General features: G+C 41.7%; 1 protein-coding gene across 1 annotated transcript in view; it reads right to left on the bottom strand.

Annotated features, from left to right (window-relative positions):
* Olah (oleoyl-ACP hydrolase) overlaps positions 1–13,779 on the bottom strand; it is a 43,997-nt gene that overhangs the window by 6,712 nt on the left and 23,506 nt on the right. Inside the window, exons 4-6 of the mRNA XM_017798483.1 lie at positions 5,014–5,152; positions 1,515–1,614; positions 760–929 (exon numbers count right to left, since the gene is read on the bottom strand). Of these exons, the coding sequence (XP_017653972.1) occupies positions 760–929; positions 1,515–1,614; positions 5,014–5,152 (409 nt within the window). The remainder of the gene's footprint in view (positions 1–759; positions 930–1,514; positions 1,615–5,013; positions 5,153–13,779) is intronic.

A 13,779-nucleotide genomic window follows, 5' to 3' on the forward strand; every position in this document is an offset into this window, starting at 1 on the left:
GCGTGTGTCTAATCCTTAAAAGATTTTAGGGTTGCCTCTTCAGAGGGGGGAATGTTGGAGGGGAGGGAGTGGGCATGTATTTGATCAAAACACCTTATATACATGTATGAAATTCTCAATAAAGTTTTTGTAAAAGTTAAAAAACAAATTTGCTCCAAGGAAGCAAGGCCAGAACAAAACAGAAATCATGTTTGACAAATGCCACCCAGAGATGACAGCTATGAGGAAGGTACACTAGGAGGAGCCTTGTGTGGGCTTAGGTTACTGGGAAAGGATTTCTGATGTTAAAATCTCAGTCCTATCAGAAGAACCAAGTAGCAATCCAAATAACCCTGTGAGACAAAGGAATGGAGAGGTAACATGGGGTTCTGGAACAAGTTCACAGAAAACAAACAGCAAACTTATGCTCCACACTTAGTATGCAGCCTTCTCCTCTTACATAGAGCCCTTGAAGAATGTAAGGGCTCTTTGGCATTAATTTACTATGTGATAAAATATGCATGTCTAACCATAAATATTTTTAAAGAAAATATGTGCTAGTCAGTCTTTCACAGACATAAATTTTCTGTTCCCAAGCTCCATTCCAAGCCAGTACAAATATCACGAGCAGCTCCAAAGGAAATGCATTGTGGCCTTGGGGTGTTGTTTTCTCATATACACAGCTTCTGTGAATCTGCCAATTATATATTTCTATAAATAGCAACACACACGCACACAGACACACACACACACACACACACACACGTCTCAGCTGCTTACCTGAAATTTCGAAGAAGGGTTATATCTGCCTTCAGAATGGGAATGCATTGTTGCAGAGCTTCCTTGTCTTTGATGACATGCTTGGGGGTGCCTCCAAAGTGCTGAAGGTAACTTTGGACTTGTTCTTCAGACAAACCATCAACTTCAGGTATTTGAAGCTGGGATGTTGACTTGAAACATCAACAAACACAAGGCTGATCTTTCATAAAACACACTAGCCTATAAATTCAAATCTTACCTCCTTAAATCAAGCGGAGAGAATAAAATGCTAGTGAAACTAGCACCACAGTGCCACCAATTAGCATTCCAGACTTAGACTCCTGGGTCAGTCAAGAGCTTTGTGCAGCAGAAGCAGGGAGGTCAAAAAGGGAGGAACAGGGAACAGCAGGAGTCTGAGTTAAAAGACCACGGTGGTTCCGAAAGTATAGCATCATTTTAAGGATTATTTCCTGGCTCTGACTGGCTCCTATCCTGAAAGTTAAGTAAGTTCCCAGCTGACCCAACTTGAAAGAGAAAACAGGGAAGGTCAGCACTAGCTGAGAGGTACAGAGGCAATAGACAGTAATACAATCATTAGGAAAGAGCTGAAGCTCACTGCAGGGAAGAGAGAGACACTGAAAGATCTCAGGAGTTTTCAGCAGCACACAGTATCCCCACCTTTCCTCGGCTGGGCTGAAGGAGAGCAGTGGCCCAATTCTTAGAACCACATTTCCTTCTTCTCCACTCCCTTCTCCAAAACATTCCAGAATACTTACGTGGGGAGCAGTTGCACTGGATATAAATAAATGCAATGGCTCCAGCTTATGTTTCTCCTTCAGGTACAGTGCAGTCATAAAAGCAATGTAGGATCCAACACTAAACCAGAGGACAGACAAATGAGACAGATACTGTTCCGCAGAGTTTAGGATAGTGCCAGTGTCATAAACACAGCAATGAAGCGGTGACAGTCAAAGCTCATTGGTTAATAACTCTAATTTGTAGTAGGTATGTGTTTGATAACTAAAGTCAACATAAAAAGTGTTTCAGGGATAGGAAGTGGTTTCAGTCAGTAAAGCACTTGCCTCATACATTTGAAGACTTGAGTTCTGATCCCCAGAAACCATGTAAAAAGTTGGGTGCCTATAATCCCAGCAATGCAAAATGTGAGACAGAGACAGGAGGAGCCCTGAGAGATCATGGCCCAGCTAGCCCACACATGCCAGGCATACACATATACATGTACTCACATATATGAATGCACATACATATACCTATACACATAGATTACAGGACCAGCCAGTTATGAATTGAAACCTCCAAATGATGAGCCAAGACAAGCTTGCTTTCTCTTTAAATTGATGGTGTTGGGTATCTGGCTCCATTAGTGCACAGCTGACCTACGCACAGAGTGCCTTGAAATTAATTTATACTTCCTTTTCTCCCTTAAAGATGTAGATCACTTTGTCCTTTATAGTATAGGGCAACAGTTCTCAAAGTGTGGTCTGGAGACACTTAGGATTTCTGAGACCCCATCAGATGGCCCATGAGGTCAAAGCTATTTTCAGTATAATACTAAAATTTTGCAAGATGGGTCAACAGGTTTAAAAAAAAAAAAGTACTTGCTAACACAAGCCTGAAAGCCTGAGCTGAATCCTTAGATCCCAGGGTGGAAGGAGAACTGACTCCTGAAAGCTATCTTCTGACTTCCACATTCACACAATGGCATGTGTGTGCCTGCACTCTTGAACAAACATTATACACACATGCTAACAGTAAATAAAAGAAAACTTCTTAAATTTAAAAATTAACTGTTATTTGCCTTTTAAAAATATCTATTTTATTTTTAATTATGTGTATGTGTATGTGAATGTAGGTTTGCATAAGTGCGTGCAGGCACCCAAAGAAGAGGGCGTTGGAGCCCCTGGAGCTGAGTTACAGGTTGTCAGCCACTGGACATAGGTGCTGGGAACTGAACTCTGGTCCTGTGCAAGAGCAGTGCACATTTTTTACTGCTGAGCTGTCTCTTCAGCCCCTACCTGCCTCTCTACTCCCAAACTCTCAGGAGTGCACAGAAGGGCTTTTTTTCAGAGATTATATGACATGGAAATTGCAACAATTTGAATGCAGAAACAGAAATAGATTTTAGCCGTCTTCTTTATGCCAGACATTAAACAGATTTGCGACAGTATAACATAATGCTATTCTTCTTATTACATTTTTTAGGGGCAAATATAGTTTCTTTCATAAAAAAAAACATGTTATGTCAACAGTGTATAATGGCTTGTTAGCTTCATTTTTAAATAAGCTACTAATTAGGTAAATTAAAATGTTCTTAACTGGGGCTGGAGAGATGTCTCAGCGGTTAAGAACACTGGCTGTTCTTGCAGAAGGCCCAGGTTTAAATCCCAGCACCCACATGGCAGCTAACAACTGTCCGTAACTCCAGTTCCAGGGGATCCGACAGCCTCTTCTGTCCTCCGCAGGCATTGCATGACATGGGTGCACTTACCTACATGCAGGCAATACACACATACACATAAAATAAAAATAATAAAAAATATTTTTAAAATGTCCTTAATTGTACTTTCTTTAGTTGTACATGTTGACAGATAAATCACATTCATGCAAAAGCTCTTTGAGATCTTCAACATCTTAAAAGTCTAAAGGAGGTAGAGTATAGCATAGTGGTAGAGAGAGATTCGATCTCCAGTGCTACAAAAAATTAAATAAATACGATGAAAGCCCAAAGGAGTACTGGGGCCAAAAGTGTATAATCTGCTCTAGATGTTATGCAGGCAGATTTTATAAACAAAGTTCCCCAAGATTATTAATTTTTAGATTGTATGTTTATAGCTGGGCAAGGTGGTGCGAATATGTAATCCCAGCATTCAGGAGGCAGAGGCAAGCAGATCTCTGTGAGTTTGAGACTAGCCTGGTTTACATAGTGAGTTTCAGAATAGCCATGGCTATAACCTGTCTCAAAAAAAACAAGCAAGCAAATAAAAATTATATATTTTTAGATCTTATGAAAGAAAAGGTCAGTTGCATTCCCAATGCTTGATGGAGTGTGAAGTGTAGATAACGTGGAAATACATATCAAGAACAGTACCAGTGTGCCTATCACTTAACCTAAATTCTAGGAATTTATCCTAAGAAAGCAATAAAGTATTTGGACTCAATTTTCCTTAAGAATGTTCATTGAAGTATTGATTATAACAGAAAAATATATGAATCACTCATATTCACAAATGAAGATTTATAAGAAACCATAAAGCAAGTGACAGGTTATAAAAGATGTTCACAGCTATATTTAAGTGATAAAATTCAGATAAAGGATAAAAGAATGCATCATGTAGAAATAAATATTAAGGAACTGGAACCACAGTAAAATTCTAAAGTATTATCTGGGTGCTAAGACGTGGAGTACTTTTTAAAATATTTTACTTAATATTCATACATGCATATGATGTGTTTAGATAAAATTCTCCCCATTCCCTCGTCTCCTCCCTTCCAATTTTTCCCCAACCCACTCACCACTTTTTCCTCCCAGCTTCATGTTCTCTCTCTCTCTCTCTCTCTCTCTCTCTCTCTCTCTCTCCCCATTTAGTGTTGCTTGTGTGTGTGTGTGTGTGTGTGTGTGTGTGTGTGTGTGTCCATCTAATGGAGTGTGGGTAGCCTCTCAGAGCCTGCATCTCTGAAGAAAATAGTTCTCACTCCCCCTAGTAGCCATCAATTACCAAGAGATCCTTAGTACATTTTACTTCTCAAGTTTTGCTTTGCTATATTTATAAAACTTACACAATATAGAATACAGTTGCCAAGATTAATGAGTCCTTAGTATTCGCCAGTTCCTATAATCACTATTCATTTAATCTCCACAGGTAAGAAGGAGAAAACTAATTCAGAAGCCTAAGAAATCTAAGGTCATGGTCATATGGCTTCTAAGAGGTCTAAAGTTGGGTCTATGTCCTTGGGAAATATATACTATTTGCACACTTTTTATTTGAAAAATGAACAGAAGTTGCTGATAACGTCTTTGTTTTAGGTATAATTACTGTATCAACTGGAAAACTGTAAAAGTTATGATTGGAAATAATTATCCAGCATTCTAGTTAGCCAACACAAAAAGTGTGTATCTCACAAAACACAAAGCACATTACCCACGCACCTGTGATTTAAGAAACTCCCTAGGGCCTTGAACATGCGAGAGACATACTCTACTGCTGAGCTACATCCTAGATCCCATACACATCTTTTACAACAAAATTTAAATACCTGTGGCCAAAAAATGCAAACGGTTTATCCTGGATGACCGGCAGCAGAGCAGAAGCAATTTCATCAGCTATCTGGCAAATGTCATTTGCAAAAGGTTCTTGAAGTCGACTTTCTCTTCCAGCCAGTCTCACAGAATGCACTAGAGATTGAGAAATGAGTTAATACACACATAGATGAGTAAGATACTGCGATGTTGTTCTATGTACAAGGTCTGAACAGTTTCGAAGAAGAAAATAATCTTGGTAAAACTGGGCATGGTGGATGTGGTGGCCAAGCTTGGTTGTTAACTTGATTTGTATCTGGCATCCTCTAAGAGTCATGCTTCTAGGTGGATCTGTGAAGTCTGTATTTTCTGGTAAAAATTAACTGGGGAGGAAGACCTTCCTTCAGAGTGCCAGCACCTTCTGTGGTGGCCCAGATACAAAGGGGTCTGAGGGAAAGCAGGGCTGCTTTTTGCCTGTTCACCTTTGCACCTTACTGGTGACTGTGTCTACCCTGTCGCTGCTCCTGCTGCTGCCGTCCTTTGATGACATTGCAACTCAGCTTTCTAACATGGGCTAAAGACCAGCAGTTCTCCAGGCTTCAGTACCAGATAGGGACTGCTGAGGCACATAGTCTCATGGATCAAGGAGCTACTTGGTTCTCAGCCTCTCCAGAGTGAGACAGTCATTATTGGACTACCCAGTGCATATCAAGAAAACCAATCTAATAAATCCCCTTTGCAATACACACACACACACACACACACACACACACACACACATACACACACACACACACACACACACACATTCAACCTAAGGATTCTATTTGTTTAGAGAACCCTGACTAGTGCAAGGGTGCAGGGTATACACCTATAATCCCAACACTTGGGAGATGGAAGCAAGATCAGGAATTCAAGGCCATCCTTGGCTACATAGCAAGTTTGAGGCCAGCCTGAGCTGCATGAGACTCTCTCAACAAACAACCCAATGAGGTAAAAGTTTTAGGATTTAGTGGCAGTAAGAAAAGCACTAGTAGGGCTGGAGACATGGCTCAGTGGTTAAGAGCACTGCTCTTGCAGACTCAGGTTTAATTCCCAGCACCCACATGGTGGCTAACAACCACTCACAACTCCAGTTCCAGGGGAATCCAGTGCCATCTTCTGACCTTAGCAGGCATTGCATGACACAGGTGAACTTACATACATACAGGCGATACATTTATATACAAAAAATAAAAACACTAAAATATTTTTAAAAACAATAAGAAGGAAACGGAATATTCCAGAGATGCTATGCATTAATGAAAGGGTTGCTTTGGCAAACACTACGTCAGAATAAGATATCAGGTGTCAAGGATGACCAAGGGAGTCAGGAGTCAAGGGAACTGGAAACAACCAGATGTCCATCAGCTGATGAACGCATAATGGAGGTATGGTACATATACACAACGAAATAGCATTCAGCTCTTTAAAAACTTTTTGAAAATTGCAGGTAAATGGATGGAACTGGAAACAATCATCCTAAGTGAGGTGACCAGACCCAAAAAGACAAATATCGAATGTTCTCTCTCATAGCTGGATGACAGCTTTGAAATTTTAGATATGCATGTTCAATTTTAAAAAATATTTTATTTATTATTTTTATTTTATGTGTATGAGTGTATTGCCTGCATGTATGTGAGTGCACCCATGTCATGCAATGCTGAGGAGGTCAGAAGAGGGCTTCGATTTCCCCTGTAACTGGAGTTAAGGATGGTTCGTAGCTGCCATGTGGGTGCTGGGAATCAAACCTGGGTTCTCTGCAAGAGCAGTCAGTGCTCTTGACTGCTGAGCCATCTCTCCAGCCCCAAGATATTCATGTTCAATTTTTAAAATCCAGAGAGATCGGGCCAGGCATGGTGACACATGCCTTTAATCCCAGCACTCGGGAAGCAGAGGCAGGTGGATCTCTGTGAATTCAAGGCCAGCCTGGTCCACATAGTGAGTTACAGGCCAGCTGGGGCTACAGGGAGTCCCTCTCTCAAAAAAAAAAATCCAGAGAGATCAAGAAACTGATAAATGGCCATGGGTGTGTGCGGGGGTGGGGTGGGGGTATGTGCATCTTCCTGGGAGGGAGGTAGGATGCAGTGATATAATAGAGTTAGAAGGGTTAAATGGGGTGGGGAATGGAAAGGTGGGCAGAAGAGGGAGTGTAGGGAGATAACTAACACTAAAGGCCTTTAGAAAAAGCCATATGGAAACCTAGCACCATAGAAAATATGTAAGGTATATACATATGTATTATAAATAGAGATTTAAAGGAGTTACCATATAACAGGGGGACATTGCTCCCTACTAACCATGGAGAATACAAGTCTAATGACAATAGATTTCATGTCAGAGGCTGTGCAAGCTGGAGGACATTACTGGGGAAGATAATTATAGAATTCTATGATTTGTAATGATATATTTCTAATGTGAAATTTAAATATTATTCAGCTTCTCAAAACCTGAGCAAATTCAGTGCAAGAAGGTTTGCCATGAAAGAAATATTAAAGGAATGTCTTCAAGTAGAAATTTTAAAATTCCAGATGGGGGTGAGCTGGAGAGATGGTTCAGCAGTTAAGAGCACTGGCTGCTCTTGCAGAGGACCCAGGTTCAATTCCCAGCACCCACATAGCAGCTAACAACCATCCATAACTCCAGTTCCAGGGAAATACGATGCCCTCATTTGATCTCTGCATGACATGGGTACACTTACATACATGCAGGCAATACACTCATATGGAAAAGATAAAAATAATAAAATATTTTTTAAATGCCACGAGGAAATTTGGACTTTAACAAAGAATCATTTAAATAAATAAAGATATTTTTTCTCATTGAAAGCCCACAAAGATAATTGGAGATTTAAACACTCTTCTCTTAGAATTAAGAATGCGTGGAACTGTAGAGATAGCTCAGTAAGTAAAGTTCTTGCCTTAGTAAAGATGAGGATCTTGGGGCTGGAGAGATGGCTCAGCAGTTATGAGCACTGGCTGTTCTTGCAGAAGACCTGGGTTCGAATCCCAGCACCCACATGGCAGCTAACAACTGTCTGAAACTCCAGTTCTGGGGGATCCAACAGCCTCTTCTGTCTACTGAGGGCATTGCACCACATGGGTACACTTACCTACATGCAGGCAACACACATATACACATAAAAATAATAAAATATTTTTTTAAAAAGATGAAGGTCTAAGTTTGTTCCAGAACTCATGTAGAAAAGCTATGTGTAGTGGCATATGCCTATACTTGCAGCACAGAAGAGGCAAAGATAGGTGGATCCCCAGGGCTTTTTGGTCAGCCAGCCCAGCCTATTAGGAGAGCCTCAGACCAGGGAGAGATAGCCTAGCCTACTAGGTGAGCCTCAGGCCAGGGAGGGGTGTTGTTTCAAAGAACAAGGTGGATGTATCCAGAGAAATAACACCTGAGGTTTTCTGGCCTCCATATACAACTGTACACACATGTATACATGTATTACATGTATGCATGAACACTACACAGAGAAAGAACTAAGAGCTCTTTTTTTCTAATTTTATTTATTATTTTTATTTTATGTGTATGCGTGTATTGCCTGCATGTAGGTAAGTGAGCCCGTGTCACAATGCCTTCAGAGGACAGAAGAGGCTGTCGGATCCCCTGGGACTGGAGTTATGGACAGTCGTTAGCTGCCATGTGGGTGCTGGAATTCAAACCCAGGTCTTCTGCAAGAACAATCAGTGTTCTTAACTGCTGAGATATCTTTCCAGGTCCAAGAACTAAGAGCTCTTGATAGAAGTATCTATAAAGTCATTAAGGCTCTGGAAGGCAAAATAAACAGTCAACCAACTTGAGAGGGTGGGTTCGGGCCTTCATTGGGATAGGTGCTCGGGACTCAGCAGACAGCCAGAGAGTGTGGGGTTCTGGTCTCCCTCAGGCCTCCAACTACCAGAGGGCCTGAGAACCCAGGGGACAGCCTGACAGGCCCCAGACCCTGCCTCCATGTGGTGGTGAGCTTCTCCTAAGTGTGCCACACCATCCCCCTACCTGGGATTTTGTAAGGCCCCTCTCAAGGCCCCAGGGCAGATATGGCTTTGGTAGGGTAAGGCTGAGATCCTAGCAGACAGGCTGAGAGGGTGCATTCGGACCTCTATTGGGGTAGCTGCTCAGTGGGAGCTCAGCAGACGCCAGAGTGTGCGGGGTTCTGGCCTCCCTCTGGCCTCCAACTACTGAACTATATTAGCAACTTAACCTAAGTTACTCCATCTTGCTCAGAATAGCTATTTTAACAGTAACCTCTTTTCACTTATGGGAAATATTTAAAAAGAGACAACAGCCTTGAGTTCTAAGAAATAGCTCAGTCACAAACCAGTGGAATGTGCTAATCTCAGACATTCTACATCTGGCTAACTGCTTGTTTTCACTCCTGTAATTCACTTGCTGTTTTAGGTCACCCTGACACAGTATAAGCCCACCCTGTTATTGTCTGACCACCCAGTAACTGCTGATTTCAGCTTTCTTACTATACTTGTTATGGCTAGGAAGTTGACTAATTTTAAAATTACAAAGTTGATTGCCAAATTATATGACTATATCACTTGTCTGTATAATGATTGGTTGTTGATTAATAGATTCAAAGTTCTGCTATGTTGTACAAACCTGATTGGTTCACAAGTGTCCTATTTAACTAATATTTCTGTAATCCTATAAAAACTCTGACTTGACAATGATCAGGGCTGTGTCTGCTCCCGAGATAGACAGCCTGCCCGGTTGAAATAATAAACATTTACCTTGCTACTTTTCTTGAAGTGGTGCTGGTGATTTTTTTGCAAACTCTGACATATAACAACTACCAGAGGGCCTGAAAACCCAGGGGACAACCCGGCAGCCCCCCAGGATCCTGCCTCCATGTGGAGGTGAGCTTCACCTAATTGTGCCATATCATCCCCCTACCTGGGATTTTGTGAGGCCCCTCCCAAGGTCCCCCAGGGCAGATGTGATGGTTTGAATGAAAATGTCCCTCATAAGCTCTAAGTATTTGGACACTTTGTCCCCAGATGATGGCACTGTTTTGGGAAGTTTTAGAAGGTATGGCTATCCTGGAAGAAGAATGTCACTGGGGGGTGGGCTTAGAGAGTTCTTAAGCCTTCCCAGATCTCTAGTCACTCTCTTGCTTCCTGTACCTGCTGGAAGATGTAGAGCTTAGCTTCCACTCCTCCTCTCCAGCCACCTCTGCCACCATGCCTCCCTGCCAAGACAGACTGTAATTCCCCTGGAACCGTAAGCTCAAACAAATTCTTCCTTCTATAAATTGCTTGGGTCAGTGTTTCTATCACAGCAACAGAAAAGTGACTAATACAGTAATTGGTACCAGGAGTGGTGTGCTGATTGTGAAGAACCTGACCATGAGGGGTTTTGAAGGAATGTGGAAGACTTTGGAAGTTTGGGCTAGAAAAATGGTTGATTGCTGTAAGCAGAGATTAACAGGCCTTTCTAGTGAACACCTGGAAGAAAGCAGTGCTGAGAACAATGTACTTCCAGAGGAAAATAAGGACTTAAGCAGCACTTGGGATATTTTGGCAAAGAGTCTGGCTGGAGTCTGTCCTAGGCCCAAAAACTTGCCTGAGACTAAGTTGAAAAGTAATGGACTAATTTCTTTGGCAGAAGATATTTCAAGACAGCCTAATGTAGAAATGGTGGCATGGCTATTAATGGTGAATATTATGCAGATCTACAGTGAAAGAGAGCAAAAGGGGCAGAAAGAAATAGGGTTTGGATTGAGAAAGAACACTTGGAAGATAAATATTGTAGCCCTGACGTGATGGAGAGGATCCCATTGATAAGGAGATTAAAGTGACTAAGGAAGGGCCTAGAGAGTCAAACTTAAACAATGGAGAGAGTGCCTCCAGGGCAAGACCACACCCAGCTAAGCCTCCAACTTGTGAAAGGAAAATGCTGCAGGGGCCACTGAAGAGAAAAGTGTCTAAGATGGATAAAGCAGGCTGGAGTCCATCCCAAACTTACAACCAAACTTGGCAGTGTTTCTCACCTGGTGCTGGCTTTAGAAGCATAAAAGATGGAAGAGTGAAGGGGTTATTGATTCTTCCTCTGAGGTTTCATAGAGCCTCAGAGGCCAGGCAGCATGAAGCAGGGTTGCCCCTGCCTAGAGAAGGCCCTGATAGGCCATTGCATGAAGCTGTGAAGGTGAAGCCTGGTGGGCAATGGAGACCCCAAGAAGTTCATGATGCCAGAGCTGTGAGGCCCAAGAAGACCTGCATACAGGGAGTAGTACCAGCACAAGAGAGAGATGAGTGTTGCATGCAGCAAAGCTAGAGAGGCTGAGCCATCTAAGCCCTTTGGAAGTAAGGTCCCAGAAGTTGGACATGGAGCCACGAGATTTGATGTTTTCCCTGCTCATTTTTGGTCTTGTGTTGGTCCAGTACTTCCTTACTATACTTCTATTCCTCCCTTTTGGAATGGTAATGTGTATTTGGTTCCACTGTATGTTGGGAGTATTTCGTCTTTGGATTTTATAGAGGATTACAGTTAAGATATTTATCTACCTGAGTCTCAGAAGAGACTTTGTGGACTGTGGACTTTTAAACAGTATTGAGACTGATAATGATACTTTGGACTGTGGAGTTTTGAATTGTATTGAGACTGATAATGATTGTGGGGACTTTTAAAGTTGGACTAAATGCATTTCGCATTTCATATGATCATGAGCCTATGGGGGCCAGGGTGTGTAATGTGGTGGCTTGAATGAAAATATCCTCCATAGGCTCCAAGTGTTTGGACATTTTGTCCCCAGTTGGTGGCACTGCTTTGGGAGGTTTAAGAAGCCAGATGATGGTGCTGTTTGGGAGATTTTAGAAGGTGTGGCTATCCTGGAGAAAGCATGTCACTGGGGGTGGGCTTAGAGAGTTCTTAAGCCTTGCCAGATCTCTAGTCCTTCTCTTGCTTCCTGTGCCTGCTGGATGATGTGGAGCTTAGCTTGTGCTCCTCTTCTCCAGCCACTTCTGCCACCATGCCTCTCTGACAAGATGGACAGCAATTCACCTGGAACCATAAGCCTGAATAAATTCTTCCTTCTACAAACTGCTTGGGTCAGTGTTTCTATCACAGCAACAGAAAAGTGACTAATACAGCAGATTTGCTTTGGTAGGCTAAGGCTGGGATCTCAGTAGACCATCAGGGAGTGCAGAGTTCTGGTCCCCCTCTGGCCTCCCTCTGCCATAGGATTTACAACATACAGGACTGACTGAGAGACCCTGGATCCTGCCTCCGTGTGGTGAAGGAAGCCTGAGTGTACCTGACTGGAACCTGCATTGGGCTACTGTGGGTACTCCTGAACAGCTGATCTGAAGCCATCAGTTCCCTTCCAAATAAACCTGAAAGAATCTGAACCCTGTACCAACCAGCTTTACATAACCAATAAAGAAAGGATCTAGGCACCCGGATAATACAAACAGAAGCATACTTCAACTTATTCTCATATCAGAATCATAAACAACAAAAGAAATTCACGTGCCAAAACCACAACGAAAGAATAATAAAATGGAAAGCCAAAACACTATGTCCCCAGCAAAGCCCACCAATCCTGTAGAAGAGTTCTACAAGGAGAACCCCCTAATGATAACCCAGGAAACTGAATTTAAAAGAACAATCATAAGCATGATCAAGGAATTTGATGAATTTAAAGAACACACAAACAAACTCAAAGAGCTAAAAGAAAATAGAGATAAAATTCTGAATGAATTCACAAAAGAGAAACACTGAAGAAAACTCAGGCAGAAATGAAGAAGGAAGTACAAAACTAAATAACCCAACTTGAAAAACCAGGGGAAAGCCTCACTCCTAGAATGGATGAAATGGAAAACAGAATATCAATACTGGAGGATAAAGTTGAAGAATTGGACCACTCAAGCAAAGAGTATGGAAAATTTTTTAAAAACACAGGAATGAAATATGCAAGAGATGTGGGACGCCATGAAAAGACCAAATCTACAGATCATAGGAATAGAGGAAGGGGAAGAATTTCAGGTTAATGGTGTTGACCATATCTTAAACAGGGTTGTAGAAGAGAATTTCCCAAAATTGAGGAAAGATATGCCCATACAAATACAGGAAGCACATAGAACACTAAATAGACAGGATCAGAAAAGAAACTCCCCATAACACATCATAATAAAAACACTAAATGTACTGAACAAAGAGAACACTGAAAGCAGCAAAAGAAAAACAAGTCACATACAAAGGAAAGCCCATCAGAATTATAGCTGACGTCTCAATGCAAACTATGAAAGCCAGAAGAGCCTGGACCAAAGTATTCCCAGTGTTAAATGACCACAGATGTCAACCCAGACTGCTACCAGCAAAAATGTCTATTATAGTTGAGGGGGAAAGAAAAATCTTCCATGACATGAATAACCTGAAAGAATACATGTCCACAAAACCAGCCCTTCAAAGAATACTTGAAACAATAAGAGAGCAGAAAGAGAAACAACTATACTTTGGGGAAAGAATCAGAAGAGATAAGGAGGGTCACTTCATTTTGATCAAAGGAACAGTTAACCAAGAAGATATTATAATCATGAACATATATTCACCAAACTGGTGCAACCAACTTCATAAAAACAATACTACAGTACTTTAAGACCCAGATTAACCCCAACTTAATAGTAGGGGACTTCAATTCCTCACTCTCTCCATTAGATAGGTCATCAGGGCAGAGAGTTAACAGAGACATCTGAATTAAACAATACCATATATCAAATGGATTT

Source organism: Nannospalax galili, unplaced genomic scaffold (assembly GCF_000622305.1).
Source record: "Nannospalax galili isolate Female #2095 unplaced genomic scaffold, S.galili_v1.0 scaffold677, whole genome shotgun sequence".
Lineage (NCBI taxonomy): Eukaryota > Metazoa > Chordata > Mammalia > Rodentia > Spalacidae > Nannospalax > Nannospalax galili.